Source organism: Schistocerca piceifrons, chromosome X (genome assembly GCF_021461385.2).
Source record: "Schistocerca piceifrons isolate TAMUIC-IGC-003096 chromosome X, iqSchPice1.1, whole genome shotgun sequence".
Taxonomy (NCBI): domain Eukaryota; kingdom Metazoa; phylum Arthropoda; class Insecta; order Orthoptera; family Acrididae; genus Schistocerca; species Schistocerca piceifrons.
Window position 1 is genome coordinate 230,337,281 of NC_060149.1, and position 14,830 is coordinate 230,352,110.

A 14,830-nucleotide genomic window follows, 5' to 3' on the forward strand; every position below is an offset into this window, starting at 1 on the left:
AGCCAGGCAGAATAGGCCCAATAAATTCGGAGTATGTTTAAAACAGTGTACTAATAGTAAATGATTAAGATTGCAGGCAGGTCACTTAGTCGTAGTTAGAACGGAATCCTCGCTTGTACACACGTCAAAAAAGTTTTGCATCACCCTGGTTCCCAGAACTCCTGAAGATAGACCTTGACTGTGGATATTGGATCATACACAGTTCCTTTGACTATTCAGAGATGTCACAAAACCCTCCCAAAGATGTAAACAACCATGCATGAGCAGCACCAATTAGACGGAGAGGGTCCAACAGCCGACCAGTTCCAGTCATTCCACTAGGAAGGAGGTACACGGCTCATGTTGTCTGTTGTTGAACCATGCCTAGACAGTCAATATCGCGTTTCGATCGCGTCCGCATTGTTACTTTGTGCCAGGAAGGGTTCTCAACAAGGGAAGTGTCCAGGTGTCTCGGAGTGAACCAAGCGATGTTGTTCGGACATGGTGGAGATAGAGAGACAGGAACTGTCGATGATATGCCTCGCTCAGGCCGCCCAAGGGCAACTACTGCAGTGGATGACCACTATCTACTGATTATGTGTTTGTGGCTTTTCCTTTCTTTCCGTTTTGTGTGATGTTTCGTTCGTTTTATTCTCAAACTTGTGGCACTGTTTTATTAGGAACAAGGGACCGATGACCTCGTAGTTTGGTCCCTTCTCCCTCTTTTAAACCAACCAACCAGGACATCGTGTTAAGACTCATTGTGCGCAATGGGCTGTACGATGCGCAACTTCACTCCCGACGTCCATGGCAACCACGACACCATGCAGCGCGGTACAGTTGGGCCCAACAACACACCGAATGGACCGCTCAGGATTGGCATCACGTTGTCTTCACCGATGAGTGGCGCATATGCCTTCAACCACACAATCGTCGGAGACGTGTTTGGAGGCAACGCAGTTAGGCTGAACACCTTAAGCACACTGCCCAGCGAGTGCAGCAAGGTGGAGATTCCCTGCTGTTTTCGGGTGGCATTATGTGAGGCCGACGTACACCGGTGGTGGTCATGGAAGGCGCCGTAACGGCTGTACGATACGTGAATGCCATCCTCCGACCAATAGTGCAACCATATCAGCAGCATATTGGCGAGGCATTTGTCTTCATGGACGACAGTTCGTGCCCCCATCTTGCACATCTTGTAAATGACTTCTTTCAGGATAATGACATCACTCGACTAGAGTGACCAGCATGTTCTTCACACATGAACCGTATCGAACATTCCTGGGATAGAATGAAAAAAGCTGTTTATGGGCGACGTGACCCACCAACCACTCTGAGGGATCTACGCTGAATCGCTGTTGAGGAGTGGGACCAACAGTGCGTTGATGAACTTGTGGATAGCTTGCCACAACGAATACAGAGGTACTGGTGTGTACAACAATCTGGACCACCACCTCTGAAGGTCTCACTGTATGGTGGTACAACATGCAATGTGTGGTTTTCATGAGCAATAAAAAGGGCGGAAGTGATGTTTATGTTGATCTCTTCTCCAATTTTCTGTACAGGTTCCGGAACTCTCGGAGCTGAGGTGATGCAAAACTTTTTTTGATGTGTATATTTGTTGATTTTAAAGCAGCTTAAGGCATCATAAAAATAAGCTTATTGAAACAACGAAAGAACTCGACATACCTAATAAGTCAATGGAAACAGTAATGTCAACAGTACGGATACAAGCAAATTTAACACCAACCTTTGAGACTAACTGTGGACTGACGCAAAGGATTGTGCTCTCATGTGTGCTTTTTAATATAGCAACAGAGAAAGTAATAAGATCGGCTCAGATCAACATAGCAGGCACAATATTCTATAAAGTGGAGCAGGTTCTGGCCTCTGCAGGTGATGTGGATGTTATTGCAGGAACAATACTAGCCGCTAAGTAAACAGACAGGTCTGTACTGACAGCAACAGTAGAAACTGAACTGGAAATAAACATCAACAAAACCAAAACCTGACAGCTATGTTGGTTTACCACCACTGTCCGGGCGTCTCCAGACACGTCTTGCGGGTTATTGAGGCTCATTTCGAAGTGGGACTCGTCACTGAAGACGGTTCTTCTCTAGTCAGTGGAATTCCAGGCCCCAATAAGCAGCAAAGACGTGTCTGTAGACACCCCGAACATTGATGGTATACCGACATGACCGTCGCCCACCAGACGGCCCGACAGCCATGGGTGATGGTCTGGGGTGCCACTTCATTTCATAGCAGGACCCCTCTGGTTGCCATCAGCGGCACCCTTACAGCACAGCTGTATGTCAACGATGTTCTACGCTCCGTTTTCTTGCCCCTTATGACAAGCCATCTTGGGCTTTCATTTCAGCAAGACAGTGCCCGTCTGCACATGACGAGAACTTATACAGCTTGTCTTTGACCAGCAAGGTTGGTGGACCTCTCTGCAGTTGAGAATGTCTGGGGCATTCTGAGCAGGGCCCTCCAACCAGCTAGGGATTTTGACTATCTAACACGTCAATTGGACAGAATGTGGCACGATATCCCCAAGTAGTACATCCGACAACTATCAGTCAATACCAAGCCGAATAACTACTTGTATAATGGCTGAGGTGGACCAATGTGTTACTGACTTGAGTTAGAATGTATGATGTTAGAAGTTGACCATGCGCAAATGGGATGTGTTAGTGTATTTGTCTATTTGGTAACACCAATAACAGGACAGAATGGTATTAATGTGGAAATAAAGTGATGTGTTCACTTTAATAAATGTTGTCATTGGTTGACCCCACAACTTAAGTCCAGAAATCTGTCCAGGAGAACAAAGTGTCAACTGTATAAAATATTAATACGTCTAGTGTTGACATTTGCCTCAGAAACCTGGATATTGACACAATAATGTGGACAGCTAATATAGAGATTTTCCTGTTCCCTCCACATATAGAGTGTGGGAAGAATGACTGTTTAAGTGCTTCTGTGCATGCTGTGATCTAATCTTATTCATGCAGTCGCTATGGGAGTGATGTAGCAGGCTTTAGTATAATATATTCCTAGAGTCATCATTTAAAGCTGACTCCCAAAACTTTGTAAGTAGGCTTTCTCACAATAGTTTACATCTATTTTGAAGAGTCTGCCAGTTCAGTTTCTTCAGCATCTCTGTGACACTCTCCCACTGATCAAACAAACTGTGACCATTTGTGCTGCCCATCTCTGTATACATTCATTACCCTCTGTTAGATCTGTTTGGTATGAGTCCCACACACATAGGCAATATTCTGGGATGGGTCTCATGAATGATTTGTAAGTGATCTCCTTTGTAGACTGATTGTATATCCCCAGTATTCTACCAGTGAAATGAAATCTACCACCTGCTTTACCCATGACTGTGTCTTTGTGCTCATTCCATTTCATACCCCTACAAAGTGTTACACCCAGGTGTTTGCATGAATTAACTGATACCAGTTGTGACTCATTGGTATTAGTCATAGGTTACTAAGTTTTTTTTTTCATTTTTGGAAGTGCATAATTTTACATTTCTGAACATTTAAAGCAAGTTGCCTATCTTCGCACCAATATGAAATATTATCAAGATCTGACTGAATATGTATGCAGCTTCTGTCAGATAGTACTTCATTATAGATAACTGCACCATCTGCATCTGAGGTTACTATTAATATTATCTGCTAGGTAATTAATATATAACATGAACAGCAAGTGTCCCAACACATTTCCCTGGGACACACCAGAAGTTACTTCTACATCTGTTGATGACTCTCCATCCAAGCAGCCTCCCTACCAAAAACTTCTCAATCTGGTCACCAGTTTCACTTGATACCCCATCCAATCATACTTTTGACAATAAGCATAGGTGTGGAACTGAGTCAAATGCTTTTCAGATATCAAGAAATACTGCATCTACCTGACTGCCTTGATCCAAAGCTTCCAGTACATTATGTGAGAAAAGTGCGAGTTGGGTTTCACAGATTAGTGTCTTCAGAATCTGTGCTGGCTGGAATGGAGGAGGTCATTCTGTTAAAGACACCTCCAACAAACTGATGTCAAACATATTGGACAGTACTTTGATGGTTCACTTCTAGTACCCTGTGACCTGTACTTTCTCCCATGATTTGTTCAATGCCTCTTCATGGAAGCTAGCTCTAAATGTAATATATGAAATGGAACAAGCAATTGACGATTGTGGTAGGGAAGGCGAATGGTCAACTTCAGGTTATTGGGAAAATTTTGGGGAAGTGTGGTTCATCTGTAAAGGAGAGCACGTATAGGCTGCTAGTGCAACTTACTCTTGAGTACTGCTAAAGTGTTTGGGATCCATGCCAGGTTGGATTGAAGGGAGATGTCAAACCAGTTCAAAGGCAGGCTGGTAGATTTGTTACTGGTAGGTTCAGACAACATGCAGGTGTTGTGGAGATGTTTTGGGAACTCAAATGGGAATCACTGGAGGAAAGATTATGCTTTTTTTTTTTTTAGGAATACTTTTGGAAAAAATTTAGAGAATTGGCATTTGAAGCTGATTGCAGAATGATTCTACTGGTGCCAACAGACATTTTGCTTTAGATTAGATTAGATTTACTTTCATTCCAATTGATCTGTAGTGAGGAGGTCTTCCAGGATGTAGAACATGTTAGAAAAACAATAATACATGACAAATATTTACAACTACAAAAATAAGCTAATGTACCTTCCACAGATCCCAAGTGGAATAATCGTATGAAGGATCATTTTGCAACACTCATGTACTAAGATCACATTAATGCACTGCATTTAAAATTAAAAATAATGTTTTTTATTTATAAGGTAATAAACATATGATAGAACTACTACAATACTTATTTACAATGAACACATTACTGCACTGCAGAAGTTAGATTGTATTTTTTATATCCCCCCCCCCCCCCCACACACACACAAATCAGTTGGTTCTACTGAGAAATTCATCAATGGAGTAGATGGAGCTGGTGACCACTAAATCCTTTAGGCTTCTCTTAAACTGAATTTCATTGGTTGTTAAGCTTTTTATGGCTGCTGGCAAGTCATTGAAAATGTGTGTTCCTGAATAATGCACACCTTTTTCTACAAGAGTAAGTGACTTTAAATCCTCGTGAAGATTATTCGTATTTCTAGTATTGATTTCACAAACTGAGCTGTTGGTTTGAAAAAGTGATATATTTCTAATGACAAATAAATATATTGGGAAGCAGTAGATAGTATCTCCAGTTCCCAAAACAGGCCTCTGCAGAATGTTCTTGAATTCACACCACATATAACCCTTATTGAGAGTTCTTTTTTGCTCAGAAAACTTTAGCTTGGCTTGATAAATTACCCCAAAAAATAATCCCATAGGACATTATGGAGTGAAAGTAAGCATAGTATGCCAGCTTTTTCATTTTTATATCCCCTATGTCTGACAGAATTCGCATTGCAAATAGAGGTTTGTTGAGATGCTTCAGCAGTTCTGTGGTGTGCTCCTCCCAGTTGAATTCATTATCAAGCTGTAATCCCAAGAATTTAATGCTGTCTACTTCTCCTATCTGCTTGTCATCATATGTTAGGAATATACTCATGGGACACCCTTTACTACAAGTTCTGAACTGCATGCAAGTTGTTTCTTCAGAGTTTAGTGACAAAGAATTGGCTAGGAACCAGTGATTAATGTCCACAAATATTTTATTAGCTGAGCTTTCTAAGACTACACTTGATTTGCAATTTATTTCAATGTTTGTATCATCGGCAAACAAAACAAACTTGGAATCTGGTAATGTTACTGATGAAAGGTCATTGATATACACAAGAAAAATTAAGGGCCCTAAGATGAAACCTTGTGGGATCCCGTGTGTAATTAGTTCCCAGTTGGATGATGCCTGCCTGATAGCGTAATAAATGTCTCTTTCCTAATAACAACCTTTGTTTTCTGCCAGAGATATAAGATTTGAACCATTTTGCATCATTTCCTGTTACACCATAATATTCTAATTTACTTAAAAGGATATTGTGAGTTACACAGTCAAATGCCTTTGACAGATCACAAAATATACCAGTTGCCTGCAGTTTTTTTTTTTGTCTAATGAATTAAGTACATTTTCACTGTAAGTATAGATCACCTTCTCAATACCAGAACCCTTTAGAAATCCAAACTGCGACATTGACAGTATGTTATTTGTGATAAGATGGTTATAAAGCTGATTGTATATTACCTTTTCTAAAATTTTTGAGAATACTGGCAAAAGTGAAATTGGATGGAAACTTGACGCTATTTCTTTATCTCCCATCTTAAACAGTTGCCTAACTTTAGCATATTTGAACCATTCAGGAAATATTCCACTGATAAATGACTGGTTACACAGATAGCTTAATATGTTACTTATCTCAGAATCACATTTTTAAATTAACTTTGCTTATATTTCATCATAACCACTAGATGTTTTTGATTTTAAAGATTTTATGATGGACATTACTTCATATTATGGAAGTTGCTTGAAATGCCTAGTCTCAGGTATCCCATGGCAGCATCTACAGAACCTGACAACCCCATCTTTTCAGTAACACTTATAAAATGTTTGTTAAAAAGTTCTGCAACACTATACACATCCGTCACCAATGTATCATTTTCTCTTAATGCTATTTGCCCTTTTTCATGTCTGGTTCTACCGGTCTCCTCCTTCACTATATCCCATATTGCCTTTATTTTGTTATCTGATATGACTATCTTTTCCTTGTAATGTATTTGCTTTGATGTCCGTATTACAGTATTTAATATTTTGCAATATTTTTCGTAATGTGCTATAGTACCAACATCAGAAACTGTTTTGGATTGACAGATATAGTTTTCTTTTTGTTTTACAAGATACCTCTATTTCTTGAGTAATCCATGGCTTCTTTGTAGACTTTGCTCTAACCTTGGTTAGTTTTGGGGAAAAACAGTGTTCAAATAAGGTAAGCACTTTATTAGCAAAAGTGTTACATTTTTCATTCATGCCATGAGCACTGTAAACATCACTCCAGTGAATGTCTCTGAGGAGTGCCCTAAAATAATCAATTTTTGGTTAATTGCTTACCCTCTTGAGTTCAGATTTAACAGATTTTATATCCTGTTCAGTGTGAACATTTAACAGTAGGAACTGCGTGTCACGGTCTGAGAGGCCATTGACTATTGGTTTTGTAATTTAAATCTGTTCATTGGACTTTTATATAAAGATATTATCAATGGCTGTTTGTGAGCAATTGGCTACCCTAGTTGGGAACCTTACAGTGGGAATTAAGTTGAATGATAGTGTTACTAACTCAAATTAGTTCTTATTGGGAGAGTCTTTAAAGGAAATCTATATTGAAGTCACCAGTTTTTGGTTGTTGATGAGCTTCAAGGTGGTTAATGAGCAGATTAAAGTTACCTGCAGGTGCTTGATCTACACTTAATATTATGAATGATTTTTTATGAAATTCTACTTCTGTTGCACACGCTTCCATATGCTGTTTTAAGCAAAATTTATGAATGTCTACGTTCTTAAATTTATGACAGTTCCTGATGAATGTGGATCTTCATAAGGACCGTGAAGATAAGATATGAAAAATTTGGTTTCATACAGAGGCATACAGACAGTTGTTGAGAGTGTAGCAGGAAGCAAAATGAATAGTGATGGTACAGGGTACCCTCTGCCAAGCACTGTATGATGACTTGCATAATATGTATGTGGATGTAGAAAGTTAAAATTCTTGGCCCCCTTTCCTGTACCCACAGCACACATAAAACTGTGAAGAAAAAGATAATACCTGTTTAAAATAGTCAAAATGAGAAATTACAAATGATTTATGTTGCTCCTTGAATGCTTAAAACAATTTTGCTTGTTGTTATTACCATTGAACAGAACTAGTTTTTGTGGCAAAAAATTTGAGAGTGATAGAAATGAGTATTGTTTTTATAATTTGGTGAACCCACCAATTCATAGATTTGTACACCAATAGCTCTGGATGCTTGGTCAGCTGAAAATGAATACCTCATGTGTTAACATTGTTGAAATGCTGGATGGGAATTACAGTGTATTTACATTTGTATTTACAATAATTTTAAAATTGCACAACTTGTGTCTGTTTATGTAGGAGGAAGAGAAGAAACTTTAGCAAACAGGCTTCTGAAATCCTGAATGAGTATTTTTATTCACACTTAAGCAATCCTTACCCATCTGAAGAGGCAAAGGAAGAGCTTGCAAGGAAATGTGGAATAACAGTTTCACAGGTAACTTTTATAAGATTTTTTAATTGGGTTTTAAGTGGTAGTTACTATGTCACAGACTTAAATTCTTTACAATTCATCCCATTTTAAAATCTAATTATTACACATGAGCATTTTATTATGTGTTTCATTCCCACATTTCAGGTATCCAACTGGTTTGGAAACAAGAGAATTCGCTACAAGAAAAACATTGGAAAAGCACAAGAGGAAGCCAACTTATATGCAGCAAAGAAAGCTGCTGGTAAGAAAGGCTGATATTTTGTAAAATAAATTTTTTTTTTTGTCATCAGTCTACTGACTGGTTTGATGCGGCCTGCCACGAATTCCTTTCCTGTGCTAACCTCTTCATCTCAGAGTAGCACTTGCAACCTATGTCCTCAATTATTTGCTTGACGTATTTCAATCTCTGTCTTCCTCTACAGTTTTTGCCCTCTACAGCTCCCTCTAGTACCATGGAAGTCATTCCCTCATGTCTTAGCAGATGTCCTATCATCCTGTCCCTTCTCCTTATCAGTGTTTTCCACATATTCCTTTCCTCTCCGATTCTGCGTAGAACCTCCTCATTCCTTACCTTATCAGTCCACCTAATTTTCAACATTCGTCTATAGCACCACATCTCAAATGCTTCGATTCTCTTCTGTCCCGGTTTTCCCACAGTCCATGTTTCACTACCATACAATGCTGTACTCCAGACGTACATCCTCAGAAATTTCTTCCTCAAATTAAGGCCGGTATTTGATATTAGTAGACTTCTCTTGGCCAGAAATGCCTTTTTTGCCATAGCGAGTCTGCTATTGATGTCCTCCTTGCTCCGTCCGTCATTGGTAATTTTACTGCCTAGGTAGCAGAATTCCTTAACTTCATTGACTTCGTGACCATCAATCCTGATGTTAAGTTTCTCGCTGTTCTCATTTCTACTACTTCTCATTATCTTCGTCTTTCTCCGATTTACTCTCAAACCATACTGTGTACTCATTAGACTGTTCATTCCGTTCAGCTGATCATTTAATTCTTCTTCACTTTCACTCAGGATAGCAATGTCATCAGCGAATCGTATCATTGATATCCTTTCACTTTGTATTTTAACTCCACTCCTGAACCTTTCTTTTATTTCCATCATTGCTTCCTCGATGTACAGATTGAAGAGTAGGGGCGAAAGGCTACAGCCTTGTCTTACACCCTTCTTAATACGAGCACTTTGTTCTTGATCGTCCACTCTTATTATTCCCTCTTGGTTGTTGTACATATTGTGTATGACCCGTCTCTCCCTATAGCTTACCCCTACTTTTTTCAGAATCTCGAACAGCTTGCACCATTTTATATTGTCGAACGCTTTTTTTCAGGTTGACAAGTCCTATGAAAGTGTCTTGATTTTTCTTTAGCCTTGCTTCCATTATTAGCCGTAATGTCAGAATTGCCTCTCTCGTCACTATGCTTTTCCTAAAGCCAAACTGATCGTCACCTAGCGCATTCTCAATTTTCTTTTCCATTCTTCTGTATATTATTCTTGTAAGCAGCTTCAATGCATGAGCTGTTAAGCTGATTGTGTGATAATTCTCACACTTGTCAGCTCTTGCCGTCTTCAGAATCGTGTGGATGATGCTTTTCCGAAAGTCAGATGGTATATCGCCAGACTCATATATTCTACACACCAACGTGAATAGTCGTTTTGTTGCCACTTCCCCCAATGATTTTAGAAATTCTGATGGAATGTTATCTATCCCTTCTGCCTTATTTGACCATAAGTCCTCCAAAGCTCTTTTAAATTCCGATTCTAATACTGGCTCCCCTATCTCTTCTAAATCGACTCCTGTTTCTTCTTCTATCACATCAGACAAATCTTCACCCTCATAGAGGCTTTCAATGTATTCTTTCCACCTATCTGCTCTCTCCTCTGCATTTAAAAGTGGAATTCCCGTTGCTCTCTTAATGTTACCACCGTTGCTTTTAATGTCACCAAAGGTTGTTTTGACTTTCCTGTATGCTGAGTCTGTCCTTCCAACAATCATATCTTTTTTGATGTCTTCACATTTTTCCTGCAGCCATTTCGTCTTAACTTCCCTGCACTTCCTATTTATTTCATTCCTCAGCGACTTGTATTTCTGTATTCCTGATTTCCCCGGAACATGTTTGTACTTCCTCCTTTCATCAATCAACTGAAGTATTTCTTCTGTTACCCATGGTTTCTTCGCAGCTACCTTCTTTGTACCTATGTTTTCCTTCCCAACTTTTGTGATAGCCCTATTTAGAGATGTCCATTCCTCTTCAACTGTACTGCCTACTGCGCTATTCCTTATTGCTGTATGTATAGCATTAGAGAACTTCAAACATATCTCGTCATTCCTTAGTACTTCAGTATCCCACTTCTTTGCATATTGATTCTTCCTGACTAATGTCTTGAACTTCAGCCTACTCTTCATCACTACTATATTGTGATCTGAGTCTATATCTGCTCCTGGGTACGCCTTACAATCCAGTATCTGATTTCGGAATCTCTGTCTGACCATGATGTAATCTAATTGAAATCTTCCCATATCTCCCAGCCTTTTCCAAGTATACCTCCTCCTCTTGTGATTCTTGAACAGGATATTCACTATTACTAGCTGAAACTTGTTACAGAACTCAATTAGTCTTTCTCCTCTTTCATTCCTTGTCCCAAGCCCATATTCTCCTGTAACCTTTTCTTCTACTCCTTCCCCTACTACTGCATTCCAGTCGCCCATGACTATTAGATTTTTGTCCCCCTTTACATACTGCATTACCCTTTCAATATCCTCATACACTTTCTCTATCTGTTCATCTTCAGCTCGCGACGTCGGCATGTATACCTGAACTATCGTTGTCGGTGTTGGTCTGCTGTCGATTCTGATTAGAACAACTCGGTCACCGAACTGTTCACAGTAACACACCCTCTGCCCTACCTTCCTATTCATAATGAATCCTACACCTGTTATACCATTTTCCGCTGCTGTTGATACTACCCGATACTCATCTGACCAGAAATCCTTGTCTTCCTTCCACTTCACTTCACTGATCCCTACTATATCTAGATTGAGCCTTTGCATTTCCCTTTTTCAGATTTTCCAGTTTCCCTACCGTGTTCAAGCTTCTGACATTCCACACCCCGACTCGTAGAATGTTATCCTTTCGTAGATCATTCAATCTTTTTCTCATGGTAACCTCCCCCTTGGCAGTCCCCTCCCGGAGATCCGAATGGGGGACTATTCCAGAATCTTTTGCCAATGGAGAGATCATCATGACACTTTTTCAATTACAGGCCCCATGTCCTGTGGATACACGTTACATGTCTTTAATGCAGTGGTTTCCATTGCCTTCTGCATCCTCATGTTGTTGATCATTGCTGATTCTTCTGCCTTTAGGGGCAATTTCCCACCCCTAGGACAAGAGAGTGCCCTGAACCTCTATCCACTCCTCCACCCTCTTTGACAAGGCCGTTGGCAGAAAGAGGCTGACTTCTTATGCCGGAAGTCTTCGGCCGCCAATGCTGAAAGAAAGTGTCCTGCCCAGTAGTTATCTTGGAGAATTGTGTTCACTGTGTAATTACCATAATTATGTAAATATCCTCCCACTCAGCTGTAAAATAATATCAACACACTAATTCTTTTTCAGTTAATCCATCATATGTCAAAGTTTCAGTTTGTAATGCCAAATATGTTACAATATGTTGTCTTTCTGTCTTTGTAAAATTCAGTCAAATAGCACCCAGATGATGGATCATTTCCAACATTAAATGGCATATCAAGCACAAATCCTTCATTTATGTAGCCTTCCTTTGTGTGTCCTTGAAATCTCTGGAGTCTTCCATGGATTCATTTCATGCCAGTAGCAGAGTAAATGTTTATTCATTTTGTCAAAACATTGAACTTTAATGTGCTGGTTTACGACCATATTTACAACTGTTGAATATTGCTGATATCATCTACCAAGTATGTTTCCATGTATAATCCATCTAAGAGCTAACTGTCAGTTGGCCCAAAACACATTCTTTTGACTTTCATTACATGTGGCTTTCACATTTCCAGTAGCAAGAATTTTTTGTGTAGAAATACGTTAAATGGTGCAACATAATTCCTTCAGGTTCACACTTCATGCTTAATCTCAATCCAAAGCAATATTAAATGTGAAAGGATCATTCTACTATGTAATTCCTTTACTTTCCCCTTACATGTATTTAATTTTGACTTATTGATTCCACAAATATGCAGATATTATGATTCATGGAGGTTGTTAAAGGTTTCTCAATGATTTGAATTCAAATGGTTCAAATGGCTCTGAGCACTATAGGACTTAACATCTATGGTCATCAGTCCCCTAGAACGTAGAACTACTTAAACCTAACTAACCTAAGGACATCACACAACACGCAGTCATCAGTGATTTGAGGTCTTACCTCTGGCAAGATGGGTGCATAGTAACACTATATCAAAAGATTTTAATAGAGATACTATTACAGATATTACTACAGAATCGTGTAGCACTACTGTAGCTCAGACAGGTTCTTCAATCTCTCTGCTGAATGTCATAAGAGCAGTGTCTCAGAATCATGACACTGGGATTCAAACAAACCAGCTCCACTTTAAAGGCCTGGCCTTTCATTGGTGTTTGACCCCTTTTTTTATTCTACTGTCAAGAAATCTGCTGCCAAAGAGAGAAGTGGAAAAATTCTGCTTGCTAGATTCTGACTGATTTTGACCATATCTCTGTTGATACAGTGTCTCTGTTGATCTATTATGGATGTAGGAGTTGCAGTTAAGTCTTTGAAGGAAGCACTTGAACTATGAATTCACGACATCCAGAAACATGTGGCCACAGTATGCCAATATTGATTGTTTTTCAGAGGTGCATATGGAGCCTGAAGATAGCATAGTGAATTGCCGAAACTTATAGCGAAAATAAAATAAAATCTCAATTGCTTGGCTGTTTGCCAAATTTCATTGTTAAAAAAATGTTAAAAATTTTTGACCATATTGTTAAACTACTAGTGTTTCACCTAATTCACTAAAACAGTTTTTTTCTGTTTCACAATGCTATACATGGTTGATGTTCATTAACGCATCGAACTATTTTCTGAACAGTATTTAGTGTATTGCCTACTTTGCTATGTATCATATCATGACTAAGTTGCCTTATTCATTTTCAAAGATTTTTTATTCTTGAAGTTTATTAGGTATGAAATTACGTATAATACTTTTTAAAATTCTAAATAAAAATATCATCTTGATATGTTCCTCCATTAATATTAATGTAGTTGGAGGGATAAAAAATCTGTTCAACAAGGGGTGGCAGGACAACGCACATACAAAAAAGGTACTACGGGTAGAGTTCAGAAGTCACCCAGAACCCCACGTAAGGGGAGTCTTACTGGATGGGATGAGAAGGAATCTCGTCTGGTACGTCTCGCCTTACATGGGGTTCTGGGTGACTTTTCTGAATTCTACACCTTTTCCTAAACCTCTCCAGTCATCTTCCTTCCCCCTAAACCCATCTGCCAGAAAAAGGTGCCACTAGCTCTGAAAGCTTGCATACGTAATACCTTTTCACATGTGTGTTGGTGAGTAGATCTTTTTATCTATCCAACTGCATTATATTTTCAGAAATTGATTATTTCTCTTTATATTAAGATAGCTATAAAATATCTTCTGATGAAAGGTTGGTAGATGACACTTAGAAGACATGCAGGACCAATGTAGATGCAATTATTTGACAGATTGCTTATTGTGAGTGTTCTGTATTTATGTGAGGATACTAAATCCTGATATTCATAAGCAAATTACCACAATTAAAGGAAAATGTTAGTGCAATAATACAGTACACAGATTAAATTGCTGGGCAGGAGCATCTTGTGGAGATAAAACCTATAGTTCTGGACACCTTAAATTCTCTGACTGCCATCTATTCCATGTTACCAACAATAACCAAGCCATGTCAACTTTTGCCAATAACAGTTGCTGTACCTGTCTTCACTTGACCGTTTTAGTTCAGTTTGTTTCAAACATCAATTATACTTGACTAACAATTGAAATACATACATGGTTTATGATGAAAGTTAAGTGTTTATAAGATGGCTGAAGATCAGAAAATTTAATTAGTATTACGAGGATAAACAACTTTTGTTTATATCACTATGAAGCTGGTAGCTTGAGCTAAATAACTGTCTATGATATATGTGACGATACTGATTAAGATTTTATGTGTGTAATTTTTTCTCCTGAGTCCTCAGATGATTGAGAACATCTTTGCGAGATATTCACTGATCACAGAACACTGTGTTCTATGTCACTGAATTGTTTGCTTAGGTGCCTCTCCATATACCATGGGTCCAGCACCTCAAGGGACGCCGACTCCAATGATGTCCCCTGCTCCTCCTGGCGGCCCCCAAGACAGCATGGGGTATAATATGAATATGAATGGTGGAGACTACAATTCCTCAATGTCAGGTTCACAGGTACTGCTACATGTTTGAAACATATGTCACTTGTAAGTAAGTCAGAGTTGCCCCATAAATACCAAGTTTATTATTAAGTAAAATTTACAGTGTCTAAAAATTTTACTTTTTTTCATTCCAGAATTGTATCGATT

At 39.0% G+C, this 14,830-nt stretch overlaps 1 protein-coding gene across 5 annotated transcripts in view; it reads left to right on the plus strand.

Annotated features, from left to right (window-relative positions):
* The window catches only part of LOC124721353 (homeobox protein extradenticle), a 351,626-nt gene that overhangs the window by 285,625 nt on the left and 51,171 nt on the right, over positions 1 to 14,830 (plus strand). For all 5 annotated transcript variants that reach the window (XR_007006319.1, XM_047246279.1, XM_047246280.1 and 2 more), the window contains exons 5-7: positions 8,098 to 8,233; positions 8,375 to 8,471; positions 14,548 to 14,696. Coding sequence is in view for 4 of the 5 variants with exons in the window: in XM_047246279.1 (XP_047102235.1) it covers positions 8,098 to 8,233; positions 8,375 to 8,471; positions 14,548 to 14,696 (382 nt within the window). In the remaining variant the exon portion in view is untranslated. The remainder of the gene's footprint in view (positions 1 to 8,097; positions 8,234 to 8,374; positions 8,472 to 14,547; positions 14,697 to 14,830) is intronic.